The 23,426-nt window shown below is 41.4% G+C and overlaps 1 protein-coding gene across 1 annotated transcript in view; it reads left to right on the forward strand.

Annotated features, from left to right (window-relative positions):
• Positions 1-5,514: 5,514 nt before the first annotated feature.
• ASPG (asparaginase) overlaps positions 5,515-23,426 on the forward strand; it is a 44,511-nt gene continuing 26,599 nt past the window's right edge. Inside the window, exons 1-6 of the mRNA XM_042047572.1 lie at positions 5,515-5,745; positions 10,535-10,664; positions 13,264-13,375; positions 16,101-16,226; positions 17,691-17,774; positions 18,856-18,982. Of these exons, the coding sequence (XP_041903506.1) occupies positions 5,580-5,745; positions 10,535-10,664; positions 13,264-13,375; positions 16,101-16,226; positions 17,691-17,774; positions 18,856-18,982 (745 nt within the window). The 5' untranslated portion in view covers positions 5,515-5,579. The remainder of the gene's footprint in view (positions 5,746-10,534; positions 10,665-13,263; positions 13,376-16,100; positions 16,227-17,690; positions 17,775-18,855; positions 18,983-23,426) is intronic.

Genomic DNA, 23,426 nt, shown 5'->3' on the forward strand with positions numbered 1-23,426 from the left:
CTGCTTGCCTGGATCTGAAGCCCCACCTATTAGAGCCCTTAGGAACTCATCAAGGACTGAAAGGTAAACTGTGCTAAATTAGAAAAGAATTGGGAAAGAAGAAGCTGAAAAACTAAATACCAAGATAGCAAGGAATAGATAAAAAGGACTGTGCTGCACTAGATTAAAACCAATCATATTATCAGAAAAGTGTGTGTGGAGCTCATGGACAAAACAGAGAGACCAATCAAGCAATGTGTGATCTCATGCACAGCAGTTGCAAAATGTACATGTACTGTGTTATGGATAAGCTGTAAAATGTGTAAGTAGAGTAGTATGTAAAAGTAGGTAAAATGTATAAGTAGTGTATTCGGTAAAAGGTGGAAGTAAGATGTATAAGTAGTGTGATACGTGGAAGTTATAAGTTATAAAATGTATAAGTGAACTGTGTAAGTATGTATAAGTAAGCAAAGTATATAAGTAAGGTACTATGTCAAAGTTGTGAGATGTGTGAGTGGAGTGTATTTTAAACAATAAGAAGCTTCTATGTAATCATTGATTTGTTGATCAAAAGGCACGAGTTCCCACATATTGTCAAGAATCAGTCGAGGAACCAGGGGTGACTTTCCCTCATCTTTTGGCAACTTCTGTGCCCTGGGGGTATTAGCTGGCCCAGCTCACAGACGCAGGGTGTAGGTCACTGGCACTTTGAAAAGAAGGAAAGACGGAGGCTGAATTTTGGAAGGAGTCTGGGCACTCCAGGCACCAGCTGCCTTGGAACAGTCTTTCTCTCCTGAGACCCACAGCACATTCATTTCTGTTCCCCAGCTCCTCTTTCAGCCTCATCCCACGTGCTTCATGGGTGGCCCTTAAAGATGCAGAAGGCCCTAAGAAGAACCTTGAAGCTTTGCTACGTGGTCAGTCTCTGCCCAATCCTGATCTTCCTCTGCCCTTCACCTGTTTCAAGCACTAGCTCAGGAACAAAGTGATACTTTTGTGCTGCTTGCTTTATTTTTCATCATTTTCTGTGTCTTCAACACTCCTCTGTGTTCAGACGTTACCTTCTGCCACCATCTATCTACTGCACAACCAAAACCATTCCAGCTCCCAAAACCCCTCCCAGGCAGAAGAGATTCTCTCCCATCTTGATATGCATGCATGATTTATTTTGCTTAAAGCAGAATTATTCTACCTGTAGCAGGCAGAGGAAAAGAGGGAACATGTTTTCTTCTGGCTTGCTGCTTTCTTCTTCTGCTGTTCTAGACAATGACACTCTGAATTGTTTAAAGTAGGCCTAAGCTCAACCAGCAGATTTGGAGAGTCCATTGCCTTCATGAATATCAGTTAAATATATCAGAATTTTAAGAGCAGAAAAGGTTTTTCTGATAGTATTGGGTGAACTGGAATACCTTAAATAAGAGAATGCATTGACAGTCTGAAACACACATCACAGGTGTGGGACCAGAGTTCCCTTCTGCATTATGGACAAACCCCCACAAATTTACATGAAATAAATTCAGAAGCATGGCTTGAGATCTGTTGGACCATTAAGTCATGCCAGTGCTTGACATGCTCTTAGCTTCTGGAGACATCAGCCCTTCTCATTTTTAAAATCCAATTTCCCTCATTAAAGGCACACATCTCTCAGGTAAGAGGTGGCTTAATCCTTGTCTGTACATGCTTTTGGACAAGCCTCTCTGTTCCAGCTAATTGGTAAAGTCCTCCCCCCCCCCCCCCCCTTTTTTTGGTTTTTATTTTTTTTTTTTTTTATAACAGTATTCTGCATTGTTCAGATGTTGGGACACAGAACTCTGAATGACATCCCTGGATTAGAGAAATGATCTCAAGTAAGTTGCACAGATATCTAGGAGGGATTCATTGCTCAAACAGAAGTGTGGAGGGTAGAGAATAAAGTGGTACAATTTCCAGAGAAGCCATCAACAGAATTCACAAGAAATAAGAGATGTCTTAAAAGAGATTTTCTAGACATGGCTGAGCAGCAAAGTGGCATTCAATAGCAGAAAGTGGTTATTTAATGTTCTGTATCTAATAGCATCCCATATGTTAGAAGGAATACAATGGCACTCACTAGTTGCAAGCAGTTTCCGCCATCACAGCAATTACTTCTTAATCTGTCCATCAATACCTATGAAATCATACTTTTAAGTGTTGTGAAGAGTTACTATGTCTCTTTGATAATATTTGACTGACACCACCCATTTAATTTATCTAAGCCTGTGAGCAGCCAAGATATATTAATTGCTTTTAGTTACTGTTTCGAAGCTGACAAAGTAGAAAGGTCTGTCTTCATATTATCCTTATCCTGACCTATTCTGACTCCTAAGACCTTAGCTGGTGTTCTGGTCCTGCTTTTCCTTAATTGATAAAGTGTGTTATAGGTGGGAAAGCTGAAATGTCAAGACTAAGATGATAGAACTCATTACATTTTGTAAAGGACATTTAAAGCTAGTCAAGTATGGAGCAACAGCTCAGGCCAAAGGCAGATGTGGTGCTACCCCACTGTGGAATGCAATCCAGCTAACTTCTAAAAAAGAAAAATGTAGGGTTGTTTTGTTTATTTTTCCTTTTACAAGATGCATTAAATCTTTTACACACATTAGATCTTGGGAGTTTGCATAAATAAATTTTGAGTGTAAACCAGAAAAAAAAGCACCTTGTAAGGTGCATAGAACAAGGAAAATAACCTTACAATTTTTTTTTTTTTTTTTTTTGCCAGAAACATTTTCAAAAGATGATTATTCTGTGAAAGAAAGTGTTGGATTTCTGACCAACCCTAGTAATCCTGCTCAAATGGAACTTCTGTTTTGTTCTTTCTGGAGAGAGTCCCACAGAATCTAAAATGACCTTTCTATAGAGTTTGAAACTCTTCATCACATTCTTTTCATGTCATCTTGATTACATTTTTTACTCTTGAGTAGCACAGGGAAAAGCGTACACGATTAAAGATGCTTCGAGATCTGTGCTAGAAATATATGAAGGAAGTGGAATTGTTTTTTTGATACATAACAAGAATTAGATGCAATTTTTTCTTTCTTTTGAAAAAAGTGTTTCCCTGCAGCAGACACAAAATATTTGTTTATTTAAAAAATTTTGTTGTGGACCTGTCAATACACACAGTGTACTCCAGCAGCTGGAGTTACTACACAGTTTTTTTCTGCCTTCCGACACTGCTGGGTTTTGTTCAATAGCCTACAGTATAGATAAAAAAAATCTAAGTAGCAGCTGTGCAAAAAGGGCTTGGGGGTCCTACGGACAAGTCATGTATGAGGCAGCAAAGGGCCCTTGCAGCGATGAAAGCGAAGGCTAGGCTGCACTAGCAGGACAGCTACAGCCAGCAGACACAGGGGAATGATTACTGCCCTCTACTTAGCACTTGTGAGACCACATCTGGAATTCTGTGCCACGTTTTGGGCCACTAAGAGAGAGATTGACAACTTAGGGGGAGAATATAAAATTTATTTGTTAGAGTACTAAGTCGTAGAAATTGGAAGTAAAAGAAATTGTTTGGACTATCCCACAACCCCTATTTGTACTTTGAAATTGAGTTACAGTTCATTTAGAAGGTGCAGTGCAGGGTACAAATTCAGTTCATATGACTGGGAGCCAAAAAAATCCCTACCACTTTCCTACAGGAAGCATGTTCTTCCTTTGACTTACTGAGTAAATCAGGCACTTAAGTGACACTTAAGTTTAGCCTCAAGGTATTTGTGCAGCAGCTACTTCTCAGCTCATGTGAATTGTGCTTCTCAGCAGTTACTGTTCCCAGTAACTGCTCATTGGGTTTTAGCCAGTTGCTTTGCTGATTTTGCTTTATAGTTGGCCAGTAGTAACAAATCTCATGACAACAGACCTAAAGATTTATCAGATTTCCTTGAAAACAACTTCAGCCTCCTCACACTGGATCTCCCGCCCAATCCTCAACAGAAACTACCGTATACTTTTCAAAAACAATACTTAGAAGTAAAACCAGTAGCTGAACTCGACAATACAGGGTTTAATACAGTTTGTTTTATATGAGAGCTTAATCTTCCCCCCTTCCCACAATCTCTTCAAGTACACATTTCTATCTTTTTCTGTAAAATACCTGTAACATTACCTTTTTTTATTGTGCCTCCTCACTTCCTTTACCTGCAAAATTGCTAACCCAGATGTATCTGCTGTTCCTACCTAAATGTGAAACCCTAAATTTGTGTTTAGTTCTGAAGTTTAATGTTTCTATTTTGAAGTATTTGAGTTGAAGACAGCCTTGTACATCTCAAAGCTTAGGATGACTGTTACAGGGAGACAGAGGAAGATCTGAGAAATACCTGGCACATTGTTGGTAACAGACAGGTGAATGTATGAACTGGAGCTCAGTTACACCTATAGTCAATTTCAGTATCATGATATTCAGCTCCTGGTGATAGCCAGCTTTTTGCAGATAAGGCAAATGACAGCAGAGATGATCATCAGGATAAAACAGACAAATATTCAGAGCTTCTGAGGTTGGTGTAGTAAGCTTCCCCCTCCTCTTTTCTCTTATTTCGTTTTCAGAGGTCTCAGCAATATGGATAGAGATGGTATCATCCCACACACACCTGTGCATCTCTGCCTGTTTCACCCTGAGCACTTTTGGCAAGACTGTTGAGAAACAGGAGTTACCTTTCACAATGCCATGTTAGATCTGGCATCTATCTTTGAGGGTGAATGTCCTTCAAGGGATGGAAGAGCTCAAACAATGGAGTTTGTGAGCTGACCAACATGATCTGATGGTCATCTCTGCCCAGGGCAGAGCCATTGAAGCCATAGGTGATCTTTAAGGTCCCTTCCACCACAGTCATTCTATCATCCTATGGTAATATTGCCAAACTACAGGAGAGGACTGATTAAGTAAGAGATCAGTCTGAATAGATTGTGGGTTTGCAGGCTGCAAAAAACCCCAACCCTCATCTTTGCTCAGGAGATCTTTCCTGCCCAACCCTTGTGTTCCGTGTTACAGCTGTACACACATCAGGCACTGTGGTACCTGGCTTGTCCTCCTTTGGCACAGGGCTGGATGTGCAGCCTGAGGTTGAAGATTTCCCTTCTTGTGAGAGAATCTAGATGGAAGTCGAGGGTGCAGATTAGGAAACTGGAATGGAGGGGCAGGGGTGCTGCCCATGCCACGCCTCCTGTTTTGGGAGACGCTGGATATACAGGAGTCACCTCTGAGGCCAGGTAAGCAGGGGCAGTTCCCACCTTCTTCCTCATGAAGGAAAACGAGGACGAAGCAGGTGCTGCCGCCGGGCTGACCCTGAGCCCTGTGTCTCCCCTCTCCTCCCCGGGTCCACAACGCGCCGCTGCTCTTGGCTTCTCCTTCAAGCATGAAGGGCTTTGACGTCTCCCCGCGCTGGCGCTGCCCCGCGGAGCAAAGTGCAGGGGGCGGTGCCGGGGCTGCCCCGCCGCGGCCCCGCTGCCCCTCACGGCCGCTCCCCGCGGGCGGGCACGGCGGCTCTCCCCGCCCCCGGGGCAGCGGGAAGGGGCGGCCCCAACACCTCCCTCCCGCCCCTAGAGCGCCCGTTCTCCGCACGGCCGGGAGGTAGCGGATCGTGCGGCGCGGGATGGAGGCGGCGGCGGCGGGACAGCCGCGCTCTCTGCTCAGAGCCCTGGGCAGGGCCCGGCCCCAGGAGCGCCCCGGCTGCTCCCCGGCCCCCTCCGCTAAAGCCGAGGCGCGGGTGCTGGTCATCAACACGGGCGGCACCATCGGCATGGTGCAGGACGTCAAGGGTGAGGGGCCGGCGGCGGGGGGGTGGCTGCGGGGAGCGGGGCTGGCCGTGACCATGGGGCCGGGGCTGCCTTGGCACGGCGCGACCGCGGGGACCCGGCGCGGTCTGCGGTGCGGCATCGCTGGTGTGAGAGGCTCCCTCTAATCCCCGGTTCCCGTCAGCTGGGTCACTCGGTAGCTCAGCTGATGGGCATCCTTGTGAGCGTCACAGCGAGCAGCAGCGGCTTTTGGCAGAGGACAACGTGTTTCCTGCAGCGTGAGTCCTTTCTGCCCTACCTCGCGCGCTGAAAATGAAACTAATGTAGTCGCACTAGTCATGCAGGCTCTTTTTAGCTCTAAATGAGCCACTGTCACCGGCCACCCAGAGAGCGTGTGCCTGGCATTCCTGCCGGGAAGAGCGTGGGCCGCTGGAGCTGTTGGCCGTGACAAGGATTTTCCAGTGGTGACCTGGCAGGCGCAGCGGATGCAAGTGTGGCAGCTGCCAGGTGTCAGGGTGAGCGAGATCAGATGCAGTGACCGTGTTCACCTGCCTTGGGACAGGTTTCTGCTGCTCTCCCACTAGCCTGTGCCTTCCTTCAGGAAATCACTGAAGAGTTCTGTCTTACCTAACCAAGAGAGGGGGAGACTTTGATGAAAAGGCTAGATATGCTGAGCTCTCTCCCAGCAGCTGGAAAATGTTTACATCCAAAACTGAACACTGGGATGTGTCGGTATAATGCCTGCATTTTATCTGAAGGCTTCTTAGGTACCTACAGGTATATGCTGTGTATTTTTAGATGCCCCTAAATGTCAGCAGAAGGGTGCCCAAACTCACCTGACACCTCCACAGGCCCCCAGTCCAGCAGGTGGTTGGAGTGGCACCTAAGCACCCCTTGATCATCATTCAACAGGCACAGATCCAAAGAGATACCAGAAACATCAACCCATTAATGTGTCCAGGGAAAAGAACGGATTTCAGTCAGGTCTGACTTGCTGTAGGGCTGTGTTGGGTTAAAGGGAAACAGGGTAACATAAGAGTGGGAGTGAGAGGGAAACAGTCCAGTTTTGATCAGTATCCATTTAGTTTCTTTCCTCGTTTACTTGGACGGCAGTGGAGCATGCCAGGGCTTCCACAGCTTATGTCTGTCTTGATTCAGAAGCATGGGTACTTGTGATCCCTATTAGAGTTTCACGCCGCTGCTGGAAATACTGTCTCTGCTTTCATTTGTAGGATTAAAACACTTGGGGCTTCACCTTGGAGCTGCCTAGACTTGATTTTTTAAAAATACATGTCCTTTCGTCTCAGAAGATGGTGATTGGCTGATCCTTATTATTGTAGTAAAGATGCTGTAAGGTGTTCTTTGTTTTTTATGGCTGTCATCTTTGTTTTTAATCTGTCAAAGATGTAAAAAAAAAAAAAGTCCATCTTTCAATGACATGTGGTGACTTGCCTTTCTCAGTTTGCATTGTTTATACTAAAACAATTTCCTACTTTTGTTGCCTCAGCTTTCTAAATACCTCTTTTAAGTAAATAAATTATAATGACGTATCTCATTCTTTTATGAATGAACTTTATAACCTCTTCTCATCTTGTATTTTTTTTTCTTTTGCTTAACACATGTCAATCATTAAAGCATGTGCAAACAATCTAACAGCTATGATCTAATGATGCTGACTTGCTGCATCCTGGTGAGGGTTTTGACCTGCTTTTCATACCCACATCTAGCTGCAGAGCAGCCAGAGTACCTCTTTCAGAATATTTGGCAGTCTTTAGTGTTCAGGCAGAAAGGGCATGGGAAAGGCAGCATGCTTCAAGGGAAGATACAATAGATGCTCATTTCTTCTATTAATCAGTGGATGGAAAGTGCCTGTTTTCAGCCCTTCCTAAAACAACACGTGTTTTACTTCAAGCACAGTGAGCAGAAGTAGCTCATCTGGCACCTCCAGCACGTCTTGGACCTGTTGGAATTTCTGCACACCTACATGTTATCTGTGCAGGAGTCATTTTCAGAGGCTGAATAGTCTATTTCAATTTGTGTGAGTTGGATGACAACCAGATTCAGGTGCAGACTCTCTCAGTATACATGTTTTTGTTGTCAAGCCACTTCAGTGCATTTTTAAAGTTTCTTACTCCTACTTATTTCCTCCTACATCAGTTTATTTTGGCTTAGCAGTAGCTCATTTCAGAAAGAGAACCTTACTGCACTCCAAAGTGAGGTTACTGTGATAGTGATCTTTCCATCAAGTTTGTGCTGGTGCCTTCAGGAAGATCTTTTCCTTGGGCATGTGGGCTAGGTCTCTTTCCTAGCTTTTACCTGTAAAAAGGAAAAAAATCCTCAACAAATCCAAGTAGAGCTAAGCTAAATACCCCTAGAAATATTGCTTATCTTGGAATAGTCTGCTTAGGTGACTTAGTTATTTATGTGTCTTTTTTAGACATACTAGATTGTCAAAGGACTGGCTGCTGTGGTCCAAAGCTTTTTCTTTTTGAAATCTATGTGCCTCACTTCTGAAAGCTCCAAGTACTGTAGCTGCTGAAATTAATATTTTTGTTCCCTGTTCTCTGCAGCAGCACAGGTTGTAGGATACCTTGTTTGGCAGGTAGCTATAACTGTATTATCTATAGCACCAGAGTGAAAAGCAGAGTCCCGGACTGTAGGTGAGACAGAACTATGATTGTTCTCCTCGGTCACAGGTGCCTGTTTGCTGTTCTGCCTTTGTCCACCCGCTCTGTGATGCCAGGGCTGGCCAGCTAACAAGGGTAAGGACAGAAGTTGATGAGAGCTATTTGGACAAGTCACACAGTCTGCCTCTTCTCTGCAGGGGTGAAGTTGCTTCAAATACTTGGTCAACAAGCTTGGCTCACAAAAGCTGTTTTCCATGCATAATAAAGCAGAAGTGTTCTTAAAACTGTTGCACTTGAGTTCCCCTGTGTTTGCTTCTTGAAGCTGTAAAGCAGAAATCACTGCTAGATGTGGATGCATGTGGGGGGCTGCATAGGTTTTAAGTGGGTCATCTTGGATACATCTGCAGAATGCCTTGAAAAAAAGGTTTACATTCACTGCAAGCAATTAGAGAAAAATCCTGACAGATTTGTGATTAAGAGATGAGGAACTGCCGTTTATAGAGAAGGGATTAAAGAATATTAACTTACATGAGCTCTCCAGTTCCTGTGGCAGATACAAAAAATAAACAGTCTAATCCATTGTCGATATTCAGAGCAAGATGAACACTGGGCAAACAGAAGAATAATCAGGAAACACCCAGGAAGCACTTGAAACTGGGCTGCATTTCTGAGCCAAAATGACTCAATGCCCGAGTGCAGCAGAAGTGGCCATTTGTGACTAAGCTAGGAACATCCTTAACAGGAAAAGCAGGGATTGTAGCTGAATGAATGAAACATCCAAGGCTTGAAAGTGTTTTAAGTATATTTTGTAAAACTAAGTATTCTGGCAGTAATCCAAACAAATCCACTAAAATGCTGTTGCTGTCCTGTGAGGAAGTTGGCTATGAAGAGGCCTTCTTCTTCATTTAAGGCAAGCCAGGAGGGAGATTAAGGAGTTCTTAAGGATTTTTCCGTCAGCTCGGAAAGTAAATGGAAAAAGATAGAAGTACTATTGAAAATATTCTCTGTGTTTTGAGTATTTTTAAAAAAACCTTGCTGTTCGAAGGTGAACCAAAAATAATTAGATGCTAAGTTGGATGAGAATAATGTTTAAATAAACAGAACTAGGAAGTAGGAGAGAATTCCCTGGCCTCAAATTAGAAATAACTTGAACTAACAGAAGTAAAATAATGAGGTTTAATAGTTTATTTTCCTTGTGAACAGATGATATGAAACAGTGACATTAAACTGAACTTGACAGTAGAATCTTGAAGTCCAGAAGGAAGTACCTTGGAAGGTCCTTGAAAGAAAATTATCTCAAGAAGTCAGACTTCAGAAAAACAGGGTAGTTTCTGATTCTGGATGGCAGAGCTGTCGCTGTCGTTCCTGAAACAGGGAATTGGGAGATGAGTTGCAGCTTAGGTTCACAGGTGAACTCAGTTCTGTGATGCTGAGGACTGTAACATCAAAATATTAGGTGCCTTTCTGGCTAACAGAGAATGGCATGCAGATTCTGTATGGAATACCTGGTTGCAACCAGGACACCTGCAGGTCCACCAAACAGTAAATGTGTTCTTAGGGTAGTTTAAACCTCCAAACAGGTTTGGACCTGTTTTAGGGTCCCTGCCACAGACAGACCCCATCACGGGCAGGGAGAGGGAGAGCAGAGTTTGAGAAGCATCCACGCTTTTAACTTTTTCTGTTCAGTGGTTTATGCACCTTTTTAGCTTTTGTCAGTTCAGATGTTCAGTCCTAAACCTGCTAGTGGAAAGTACCTAGTATACATCACAACTTGATAGTACAAAATGATGCTGAGTGATTTTGAAGTCTTCTGCTGCTCAGTAGTAATAGTATCTATGGCAAATGTGAAAGAGAATGGTAGGTTTCTGCTACAGTTGCAAAACTTGGCTCCCTGTCCCTGCTTCTGATCAGTATTTGCAGGCAAGCAACAATGAAAAATGGGTAAAGGCATAAATGTTTGATGTGGAGATTTGAAACATTATTTCTCTTAAATAAAGGATTTATTTATATCAAGTCAAAAGAATAACTGCATGAATATTTTCATGGTTTTAAACTGGCAATAGACTGTTTAATTCGGAAGGATGGGCAAACTGCTGTGTAGCTTGACTACTTCCCCCCTTACTGTGCCACTCGCTCCCTTTCCATCCCTGCTCCTTTATTTACTTCCTTTATTCTTTGTTTTTAAGGGCTTGCCCCTGAGGCCAGTAAATTAGTAAACAGCTTGAAAACCATGCCGATGCTGCACGATGAGGCGTATGCCCGGGAAACAAAACTGAACAACTCCCATGAATTCCCAGAGAACACATTGGTGCTCCCGTAAGTACAACTTCCTTGGGGCGAGGAAGGGTTAGCAAGTGTCTTGTTGTTTTTCAGGTAATTACATCTCTAGACATTTGACGTGAAGAATCCATAATGAGGTTAGCAAAAATGCTTCTGTTAGTTCAAAAGAAAAAGGTGCACCATGTTTGATGTGATAGAAAATATGTGTTTGGATATATTTGCAATGAAGTGCCTTAGAACTGCCTGAGAAATAACTTTTAAGTTAGGCTACAAGTAACCATTCTGGGCAGTCCATTCATGGATTTTTTTTTTTTTTTTTTAATATTAATTTGCTGCTGTGCAAACATACAAGTATTCTACAGAAACTAAGAAAACTGTATATACAGTTATCTTAGGGAATTATCTTCAGCATATATCTGAAAAAGTAGTGTGGAATTAATGCATCTGTGAATATGCCTCATGCTTTGATTCTGCAGGCCTTCTGGTTTTGAAAGCCCTAAAAGCTGATTGTTTTTCCCAAATTTATGCAACATTATGATAATAAGTGATGGGCTTATAATTAATCTGCATTGCTTCTTAACTGTTGGGCAATGATTAATAAGCTTATAGATTTTATTTAGAGGGCAGTATGCTAATTTGAAATATTCCCTAGCTGTGATGAATGACTGTACCCCTGTAAATGTGCTAACTTTGCACAAAGAATGATTTTACATAGTTGCTCAAAAATAAATGGGACCATAGCTGGTGTGCTGTAAAAGTAAAAATGGATATTCAGTAATCTTTAAAGAGAAAACCAGGATATTCAAAGAAAATATAAGGTTTGTTAAGTTTTTCTACTTTGTATCGAAGTCTCTATATAAAGCTTTAAAAGGTAACCACTTAAAAAGCAGATAGCAAGAAAAGGGGTGAATGAAAAACTAATGGACTCCTGGTGCAGTAGTGTTTATATGAATATACAGTTTGTGTTAAATATGATGCTTACACTAAGACAAATGGAGCTCTATTATGATGCTGTGCTTGAATAACTTTTGAATACTTAAGGGATTAGAAACAGAACTACACTATACACAAAACAAAACCCCTGTGAGTCCTCAATATACTTCTCCTGGCACATCTTTTCTATGAAAACCAGAAAAGCTTAAAACAGTCATTCACTTCAAAAAACCTGAGGTTTAAAAACGAATCTTGTCTTGTTTTTCTGGCACTGCTGAGTGCTGTTTCTGGAGGTTACTTATGGCAATTTGCCATCTTGTCTTTTGTGCTAGCCAAATGATATTTTAACTAGGTGGTTGAGAAATATTGTGAATTCCTGAGGGGAGAAGATTTTCTGAACTTTGTATATCTGCATGTAACATAAATATAAGAGGAATTACATGATCTCTTTTTAGAGAGAGGCATCAGAAGTTGAAGACAACTGGTTTCAGGTATCAGGATGTCATGTTTTATTTAAACAGCACATCCTCAGGAGAGCTTTCTTGTCACAGGTTTTCAGCTGACTTCCAAAGTTACTCTTAGCATGTGTAAATGTGATATCCAGCAAGGCAGTTTTTCATGTGAAGCCTGACTTCTTAGGTACAGTATGTCAGTTTAAACACATTGTTTAAATGCTCTCTCTGCAGTATGCAACAGTCTTAAGGCTTCATGAGGGGAGCAGGTCTGCAGATTTTATTAGAAGTCTCAGGTGTCTCGAAAATGGGAAATATTGTACCCAACTTTAAAAAGAATAGAAAGGAAGATAATGGGACCTGCTGACCTGTCAGCCTCCCCTCTATGCATGGGAAGGTCATGAAACAGACCTTCTAGAAGCTCTGCTAAGGCACATGGAGGACAGGAAGGCGATTTCAGCTAGAACAGCTTTACCTGGACTTCTGTAAAACTTTTGATGTGGTCCCCTACAACATCCTTCTCTCTCCATTGGAGAGAGATGGATTTGATGGGTGGACTGTTAAGTGGATGAGGAAGTGGTTGGATGGTTACAGCCAGAGAGTAGTGGTCAATGGCTCAGAGTCATGATGGACATCAGTGACAAGTGGTATCTCTCAGGGGTCTATACTGGGACCAGTGTTATTTAATATCTTCATTAATGACATGGATGGAGGGATTGAGTGCAGCCTCAGCAAATTTGTAGATGACACCAAGCTGAATGGTGGTGTTGACACGCTTGAAGGATGAGATGCCATCCAGAAGGACCTGGATGAGCTGGATAAGTGGGACCATGGGAATCTCACATGGCTTAACAAGACCAAGTGCTGGTTCTGCACCTGGGTCGGGGCAATCCCTGGTATCCATCCAGGCTGGGGATGAACAGATCAGAGCAGCCCTGCCCAGAAGGACTTGGGGATGCTGGTAGATGAGAAGCTGGACAAGACCCAGCAATGTGCACTCACAGCCCAGAAACCACCGATGTCCCAAGTTGTATTTATTATTTAATTAAATTTAGGTATTTATGCTTTAAACCACATCAAGCCATGAACTTCTAAACTTGTAATTTAATTTCCAGATTCAAGATATTTTTCACCTAGATTTGGGGAATGGAGAGGAAAAGTGTGAAAACTACTGATTTAAAGAGAAAATCAGAAGTGATGAGATGATATTAACACTACGAATTTTTTTTTACAATTCTCTTTCTTCATAGTATCTCCAAGCAAAACAAGAGAATTTTTTACACAATCCTTGAGCTCTCGCCACTGCTTGATTCCTCCAACATGACACCAGATGACTGGGCCAGAATTGCAAAGAAACTTGAGGTACAGTGATGTGGGATAAGAATTCATTTTTCACTTAAACAAAACCAGCAGTATATCTAGTATGCTCAGCAAGACAAAACAAGTCAGTAGCCCTGTAGATATATATTTGTTTCTTTAAATGTAAAGTACCTTAATTAGTTACTTGCAAAGTAACAAGTCCTGTGCTTGCAAAGTTTGCAGAATTTTTTTTTATTTGAAAATGTTGTAAACTCCTTAAAGTTACATCATTCTTCCAAGGATAAGCCATGCCATGATTCCATACAATAAAATAAATGGAAAAATTGCAGCTATGATTGAATAAGGTATGTAACATGGAGGTTGATGTGTCCTAAAATATTGGCTTGGATTCACTGTCCAAAAATGTTTAATAAAATCCGTAGGTGTGAGTAGCTTAACTGAAGGTTGCTTAGTTACACATCATTTGAGTGTTCAAATAGCTTAATAGTTGGTTATTGACATAGAAAATAATTTAATGTCTTTATGCCTTTCTTACTCTGGGCACACATGGACTGGACTAGCTTTGGCTTTGCAACCAGTAGAAAAAACTACTACTAGAGTTAGGTTTCCCACAGTGGAAAATGTTTAATGCCCTAGATATTTCTGCATATATAGATAAATTCATTACATCCTTCTCTAGAATAAAAAATATAGCATTTCTGTGCTCCTGTCCCTTGCCTGAACTTAGCTATGTGCTTTTAAAAAAAGCAAAACTGCAAAACACTTCAAATGCTTCACAGCAGGAATTCATACACAGCTGACAGAAATAAATAACTGTGGGGTTAGGCAGATAGTGCTCTTCCACTCCATGATAGTGGGCTTTATAGTGTAAATTCCCTCCTTCCACCTCGCTGTAGCAATTCATGAACAGTTCAATAATGCAGGGAATGATGCTGAAGATTCAGGTAACAGTCTTTCACCTTTAGGCTCTCTAATTCTGAAATCACCAAACTTGTGAGGTTGGTTCTCCTCTTAAATGCATGTTGCCCAGGCAAAGAAGAGATGGAGGTGCTGTGTACATGGAACGTCTCTGGGATGGAGCAAGGGTGCAGTTGGGCAAAGCCCAGGGCCAAGAGAAGACAGCAATCCCATGCTGAACAGGAGAGAATTTACCCTTTTCCTTATTGGCATATTAGTTTTTATTACAGAAAAAAGTGGTTTTTTCTTGTACACAGAATGCAGGTTCTCTGTGTGTCCAGTATTGTAATCCAAATGAAGTGTGCAGAGAGGCAAACAAAGGAACCTTTTCAACTCTCCAGCTTGTGTACAGACACTGCCACTTTGTGTTCATCTTGGACATGTGCCTGGCACTGCTGTAACATGCTGATGATTTTCCAGTCTAAAACCTTCCAAGATGTTTCTGTGGGATATCTCCTTAACTTATCTCCTGATCTTTCACAGTATGAAGCTTAAACCAAAGTATGTTCTTTTGCATCTAATAAGGCTTATAAGGCTGAAAACACTTGTGAGTGTACTGATTCAGAGAGGACAGTTGGCTATTTCTGTGATCTTGGCCCTTCTTGAAACCTCCTTACCTCGTTGCTGCCTTGGTGAATGGCTCCAGCATGGTTTTTGCATCACATTATAGGTTGGCCTTCAGAAAGACCTTGCAACACCGGCAAATGTGTTGGCTCAGTTGTTAGATAAGCTATCCCCTGAAGCTTCCAGTAGGTAGGAACAGGTAGACAGACATGAGTATCAGTGAAGAAATGGCAAAAGGACAAGTAGGAACCTACAGATGAGTTTGGAGGTGACCTTAGTATCAGGAAGTGCCAAGCATGTGTGCTTAGTGTTAACGTAAGGAGTGTGATTAAAAAGAAATTTTGTTTAAACCTCCTTTTTCCTCCTCATGCTGACACTTCATATATCTGCTTAGAGTTCTATGTAATCCTTTCCATGTTACCAAGTTACATCAGAGACATCAGTGTCTCTCCCTACAGTGTTTGCTATGTCCATCATTCTTAAAGTAGCTGAACCAATTCCTTTTTCTTCTAAAAGCCAGAAGATAACTTTATTCTAACAGGATGAGCAGTGTGATTCATGACTTTGCATTAAAAAAAAACCCCACCTCTTGTGTGGAATTGTATGCAAATTAAAATTATAATAAAATTCATTTTGATATTGCATGTGCCTGATAGTGTAAGGGCCTTCTCAAAAACCATCAGGCGAATGCCCATTAATGAACAAGAAGCCTCTTCCCGAGTTTCTGCTATGGAAAGGATGGCTTTCCATCAGAAGAGGGCACTCTGACACTGGTAGTTTGCTTGTCTGCCACACGGATTAAACGGACTGTTTTCCCCCCTATATTATGACAGCCCTGGTTTGCCTAATCTGTTCCTGTAAATGGTGTAATCCCTACAGTAAAAGCGGCAACAAGAAATCAGACTATACTACTAATTTGCATATGTTAACATTCATGTTTAAAGCCATTGCTAAGCTTTTCTTAATTAGCAGTCTTCTGGTTTAAAAATGCTGCATTAATATGTATACATAGAAGAATCTCTTCGACTGTTCTGTAATTAGAATTACTGGCTCTAGTGCTTAGTGTCCGATTAACCTTAATTGTATTTAAACTGGGAGCAGGATAACTTTAGGAGGAATTGTGTGTGCAGTACCCTATAAAGCATTGTGCTGTTGCCTGCATCAGTGGAAGTAATGCACTGTGTACCTCACCTGCTGGTGCCAGGGCATTGCTTTAACAGTGTGAAAACTGTCTCTTCCCCTCCAGGAGCACTACGAGAAGTACGATGGCTTTGTGATCCTGCACGGTACTGATACTATGGCATACACAGCTTCAGCCCTGTCCTTCATGTGTGAGAACCTGGGCAAAACTGTTGTTCTCACAGGATCTCAGGTAATAGAATTAATTTGAAGTTGAAGCAGGAATTCTCATTTTTGGTTTTTATATGCAGAACCTGGTTGTATCCTGATTATCACTGTACAACTTAGCAGTGCTGGCCAGGCCCCTGGCCAGGGTGAATCGTCCCAGTGCTGACAGAAACGAGTGAGAAATGTCAGGCTCACCAGCTGAGGATCTGCCCCATAATTTTATCATTAATGACGTCACAACTCTGTACCAAATCAGACAAGGAGTTCATTATGGCTGGGGCCAGATGCTTCAGAGAAAGACATAAGATCCTGTCATTGGCCATTGTGTATTAATTGGTTTATATGAGAAGCATTTTTCCAGCCTCAGGTGGCCACTGGTTGTCAGCTGTCTTTTTTTTCTTTAAAAGCCCTGAAGCTTAGTATTTTTTACTTCATCAGTTGTTATCTCAACTTATGTTAGTCGTTGTTGCATTCTTTATAATTTTAAAAATAAACTTAAAGCATTAGATGCATTTTTGATAATTTCTGTTCCACAAAGCATCTAATATGGTCTGTTTCCTTTCGTCTAAAGACTGCATTTATTAATTTTCATTTTCTTTGCTGGAGATCAGCCCTTTGCATATTGTCTGAGGGGAATGGGTTGTCTTACTAGAATAGCTTGCTTGAGTGTAAAATACAGCTCTAATCACAAAGGAGAGATGAAACATCACATTGTAAAATTCCCCTCCCCAATCTCATAACTTCCCTTTCACATGTGGTCTATTTGAAGTCAAAATACAAAAGTCTAGGAAGGAGTAGGCTCCCACTTGCTGTCTTGACGTGGAGCAGTGTAGTCATGATACATCGGTCAAGGTTTTGCTTTCTTTTTGGTTTTACTGCTTGGAGATCTATCTGACATATGATCCAGCAAGGGAGCATGTGATTTCTTTTTTAATAGTTGATGAAAGAAGCACTCTCTTTTAATAAAGAGGCAGTCTGAAAAGGCATGGAAATCATCACTCAGCAGACCATTTCTGTTTTTAATCTTGCCCTTTTCTGTCAGTAATAACCTGCTGGCTCAGTTTTACTATGCTATGAGGAAAGATGGTGCAAGAGAGCTGTTGTGAAGCCTATCGTGACAGTTCTGTATGTTCAGGGGTGTTGCTTTTCCTCTCTATCATCACTTCTCCTATGCTCAGTCACTTTCAACTATGCCTACTTGCTAGTTTTTGTATTTTTCCTGAACTAGTGTTAATATCCTTAATGACATTAGAAAAATCTCTCTTAGTTTTTAAGCACTTAAATTATAAAATTATGTTAAGCAGAGAGAGAAATCTGGCCATCTGCTGCAGTTTAAAATAGTTTGGGTGAAGAAGGAAAACTTTTTTTGTCATAAATCATTGTTACATAAATTATTCATGTATTTGTATTGCATAAGTTGGACTCATTTTTTTCTGCTGTGTAGGCTTTATATAAGGGCTCAGGTGTAATTCCAGTCTCTGTTCTTCAGGTGCCCATTTATGAGCTGCAGAATGATGGCCGAGACAACCTTCTGGGGGCACTGCTGATGGCTGGGCAATTCGTGATTCCTGAGGTCTGTTTGCTTGGGAAGACCATCTAAGAAGCTGCATTTCTCTCTCTAGCCAGGACACAAACTTAAATACTCACTAAATATCCAGTAGGCAGTAAGGAATTGTACTTAAGCAGGAAGATGAATGGATTCCACTGAGGTTAACAGTGCTTGCTTGGCAAAGCATGTGCTGTTCTCACATTGGTCATATCCCATTTGCCCATACACAATCTAGAAAGACTCTCAAATCTGAAATATATGCTGCAGCAGGCTTGAAACTGGAGATTCTCTTGCAAATATGTGGGATCTGAAACACCTGTAAGTCGGTTTTTTAACTGAATGTTACTTTGAAGTTCTCCAGTCACTATAGAACTGTGTGTGTGTCTAGGAGTGTCTTCTAGCTCTGTTCCTAAGGATTGAAGTGTCGAGAGTGACACACCTAATGAACATGGAGGTACCTCCATAGTCTCAGCACCCTGCTGTTTGTGCTGTGCAGCCCAAAACTCTGAGAGAAAATGGGTCAGGTTGCACCTCATTTTACTTCTGCCATGCTCCCAAAGCCTGTTCTTGTAAAACAACAGCAACAGCTGACTGGCCAAGATCTTAATAACTGATAACAGCTTTGAGGTGTCTCTTTTCCTTCAAGTTGACAACCTTTAACAAACTTGACAAGGAATGTAATTATTTATGTATGGTAACTTTTTTGGAAGTTATCCTCATTTTCACCAGGCCTTTCGTTATGTTTTGGACTCTGAATTTATACATAACTGAAGAATTTATTAAAAAGTTCACACTGTTTCTTTCCTCCATCTCTGAAGAGGACTCAGGCAAATTTAGAGAAATTTGTCTGTCTCCTAGACTAAGCCTCATGAGAGGATTATGAAACTAGTTAGCTCTTAACTTGTTTTGTTCTTAAATTCTTAAACCAATGTGTGACAGATGTGCCAACTCTTTTTGAAAGGGTTAGACTTGTAAACATCTACTAGCCTCTGAGTTGCTTTAAAGATTTAGAAAACACTTTATAAAGGACGGACTACAGTATTTATCTACTGCATCTTTTAATTACTGGCTTATTCATAGACCTGTTTCTTTACTTGTCTTGCAGGTGTGCCTGTATTTTTATAATAAACTGTACAGGGGAAATAGGGTGACTAAGGTGGATGCTGGGAGTTTCAATGCCTTTTCCTCACCTAACCTGCCTCCACTTGCAAATGCTGAGGTTGATATTACAAGTAAGCAACATCATCTCTTAAGCCATGTAATTTATGCCGCTTGCAATAGAACTGTAGCTGAAAAGAACCTGTGCTTATGTAGTTGAAATGTCGTTTTTAAAGTAAAATATCTTTGAAGGTCCTGTAACTTGACTTCACTTCATCTGCTCTGAATCTGTTTAAATATTAGTAAGGCTGAGACTTTGTGACTCAACTGCATTTATCTATTGAATATAGATGTGAGCTAGACTGACTTTGACTAGACATCCAGACTAACCAGAGGGAATGTTGCCCCTGTGTCAGGAAAACCTTGCTCCAAAGATAAAATGAGGGAGTCAGGACGGAAAGAACAAAGAGTTTCATCTCATTAATGGCCATGCTGGGCTCTGAAATTGGGAAAAAAGTCATTGCAGAGTACTTGCAGCTTCAACAGTCTAACTCTGTTGCATGTCATTGTGTAAGATGTTTTACTGGATATTTAGGACCTGTCTGAAGTGCAAACACACAACAGCAGACCTAAAATATGTGAAGTTTTTTTTCCCCAAACTTATTCAGGCTCCCCATAATTTTTATGTGTCTGTTTCTTAGGGAGGGGAAAGACTACATGAAGGTTTTAGTACCCACTTGCAAAGTCATTAGATGAGTGTTCTTGGACAAATGGCACCCTTTCTTTGGAGAGGGGAGAAGAGAGACATATTTGGAATCTAGCCAAATGGAGCTGCCAGAAAACATACTAAAGGACAGTTCTAAAAAATCTGAGCCACTTTTGGATAGACTAGGTATTAAAAAGGAGTAGGACTTGGTGACAGTCCCCATTGTTACAAAAAAAAAAAAAGAACAGGAGGGTGTTCCTGAAATCTTCTGATAAGTGCCATTAGTGGCAGTAGGAGACCTAGCCCTGTGCCATGCAATGTGCCATTCTGAATGGATTCTACTGCTAGAGAAAGACATTCCACAAAAAAATAAACTTCTCCCTTCCACCTAAGGAGTGGAAGTCACTTAACAAAGTTTCAGGATCAAGGTGCTGTGTTTGTAGCAGCCAGATACAAACTGAGGAAGCCCGTGAAATCCTGTTAGTTGTCTGTAAGACATATCTCAGGTAGAGTCTGCTACTGTTGTGCTGTGCCAAATAGGTTGTCTCTGAAATCAGTGGAAGTGCTGTCAGTTGATTGTTGCACTAAACTGGGGAGAATCTTCTTTCTTGGGTTTGTATGAACTGCATCAAACAGGGTATGAATAAATTCCGTTTACCGACCGATCAATAATGAAATCAAGCTGCAAATTGCATGCTATTCCTCTCTTGGATTTGAATGAACTGTTTTGTGATTCCTTGTCTAGAGTAGAAAAATGAGAAAGTTATTAAGCACTTCCCTTGGCCCATATTGGGTCCCATTATCTTTTCAGTAAATGCCTCATTGGGATCAGTGGGGATTTCTGATTTAAAAACTGATGGTGTGATAGGCTCTATTTTTATTTGCTTCAGTTGATTACCCAGTTAGGGTAGCATCATTTATCCAAGATGACGGTGTCACTAGTGAAGGATTGTTTCATTTTGAAAGAACATAGTTTATAGTAAGGGCAATCTACTAGTGCTGCTTTATTTTGTCCAAAATAATTGTTTGAAACATTGCTGTCTCCCTTGAGTTTGCTTGTATGGTCCTTGTATGAAGCTTTCATGGAGACAAGGAACCACTTGGGCTTTTAAAAACAAACCAAACAAATCTAGCATCTTTTAACTTTTTTTTTTTGTCCAAATGACTTTATATAATATGTCTTAATCCTCTTGTAGACAGGGCTGACTCTGGCTGATTCAGCATTATGGAGAGCAGCCTGAGGATGCCAGGAGGAGTAGGCCATGTGCAGAAGCTCTTCCTCAGGCTCCCTGGTTCTAACAAAGCTGGGAATGAAAATTCCAGGGAAGCAGAAGGGGAGAGGTAGCAGGATGGAGGAAGTGGGGAGCATAGTGGGATCATGGGTTGGTGCACAGGAATGGGAAGACATGCTGTTCACGGCTCAGCAGAGCATATAAAATCTACTTCAGAGCTAGAAAGAGGGAGAAGCTTAGTCTTCTTCCCTCCCTTACCCTTCCAGCTTTTTCATTTATGATATCCATTTTTTATCCTGTTCCCTTTTCAGATGAGTCTCCCAGGGGATTTTTAATCCCATAACTGGCTGTGTTCTCAGCCAGATCCTTAGCTGTGTTAGCAATGCCTAGGAGTTGTGTTACCCAGTTCCAGATGAGCAAGTGTGTCAACTTCCTTAGGACTTCCAACTTAGCACAAGAAACTCCTGTAAGAAATGAAAAATTCTAGCCCACTCCTGAGCTGAGTAAGAAACCCAGTGCTGATGGAAAATACTTTTGCAGCAGAATCAGAAATCTCTGTATGAAATGGACAGTATAGAAATAATAAAAAATATTTCTAAAATCTCAAAGCTTACCAAATAAAAGACCTTACCTTATTTCTCCCATGTTTTTAAAGCAGGCAAGACAAGGAAGACTATTTCTGTTGAAATCTGTAAAGATTTTCAGTATATTTTGTAATTACTTTCCTTTATTCTTGATTGTCCTAATGAAGCACACACGAAACCTGCTTTGTTACTGTGGCTGGACTTTTCTTCATCACACATGCATCTTCTGGGAGTGGTGCACATGTACAGGACCATATTATGAGAGACAACCTGTGCAGGGGATAGAGCCTGTGTGACTGTGTGTGCAGATGTGGCACAGCAGCAGCAGGTTAGAAAGCCCTTTTGGGCTTGTTTACCCACAAATCTCGTTAGAAAGAAGCTATTAGTCACTGGCCAAGTCTGCATCTTGGTTGGTTGTTTATATAGAAAGCCCAGGTCATTCATGTATGAAGGCAAATGCCAGCTCTCTTCACTGGAGTGCTTTTGATCCCCATCTCCGCTCCCTTCTGTGTAGGCACCTTGGTTGTTGCAAGGACACCAGTCAATTTAAATATTCATTCCCAAAGATGTATGTTGATTGTTTTATAACAAACTGCCAAAACCGGGGGTCTGTGCTTGTTTGCCTCCTGCAGGAGTTTGCAGCCATAGGTTGGCCTGTGCTCCCCACCCCTCGGCTGCTGCCGTGAATCGCAGTGAGCGCTGGGGCAGCTTATGTAATGGTAGGGCTTGCCTGTAGCCCTGCAAAGGATGAGAAGAGGGCACTGCTGTTTGCATGGAGCTCTGCAATCAAGAAAAGCTGTATTTCTTGTTTGATTTCATAACTCGGAGTTCAGTCACCACTCCTAAGGGAGGTGTCGCTCTCAGTGGCTGCTCTCCTGTTATAAGCTGAAATCTGCACTGTGGCATAGGCTCTGTTTAACGTTGGGGAGGGGGATTTGCTGCTTTCTGATCTGTGTAGAGTTACTTTTATTTTAAGTCATGTTGATTTTTTTTGGTGCTTACCCAATCACCATGTTTTGTGTATGTGTGTGAATAAAGCTGCATAAGATAAAGATGTAATTTTTTGGCAGTAATTTTAGAGGCTATAGTGTTTGGTATGGAGGAGGAGATTGGAAATATCTGACTATTGTTTATGTGATGGTTTGGTTTGGAAGAGTAAACAGAAGGCCTCAATATCTTGAATGCAGTCTCCTTTAATAGAACAATCTACCCCAAGCCATTGTGAGTATAGTATGTAAATAGCCATTACTTCTTTATTTTATGTACACTGCTTTAGAAACGTTCTTTCTGCTGTGCCACACTAGTAGCTAGCTTCTGTTTGTTCCTCACTTTTGCTTCCACATTTACATGATTCATTGTGCTGTATCAGTTAAACTCTTCACAAGCACAGGCCACCCAAGTCAGAGCAGGTTACTGTTTTCTGTGCTGTGCCAAAACTGAGTATCCCTGATTATTCACTCTTATCCATAAGATAAAAAAGTGTTGTGAACACCAATAGATGCAGCTTTTTGTACTTCACTTGCTTGTATATGAGTTTCTTACTTAGGAACTGTTAGTGATTCTTATGTTCTTGGGGCTTTTTAACTTAACAAAAAAAGAAGATTGCTCTGTGGTATGATACAGCAAGACAGCTGGTTTACTCGGTACAATGAAGATGCTTGAACTTATCTACGTGACATAAATATTGTTCCTGTTTGGGGATGTAAACTTTGAGATGGAGGATGCAAAGGGTGTGTTCTAATTTTTTTTTTCTCTTGCGTGGTGTCCTGCCTCATTTCCAACAGTTCTGAGTAAATCTGAGATGAAGTTGGGCTTTTATGTGTATTTGTTTCTCTTTGGCTCTTGCATCACATTTGCCTTTTGTTCTGCCTTTTAGACTTGTTTGGCAAATGGAAAACTGACATCTGTGGAGTCTGCAGCACCAAACACGTTATGTAGGCTGACGAGGTTCATGACCAAGCGAATGTTAACTCAGGGGCAGGGCAATCTTTATCTTCTTTTTAATATAACTTGGAATTACATCACTATACTATGTCTGCATGCATTAAATTTATCT

Source organism: Corvus kubaryi, unplaced genomic scaffold, assembly GCF_017639235.1.
Source record: "Corvus kubaryi isolate FWS band 111438036 unplaced genomic scaffold, C.kubaryi_AGA036_p1.0 66, whole genome shotgun sequence".
Classification (NCBI taxonomy): domain Eukaryota; kingdom Metazoa; phylum Chordata; class Aves; order Passeriformes; family Corvidae; genus Corvus; species Corvus kubaryi.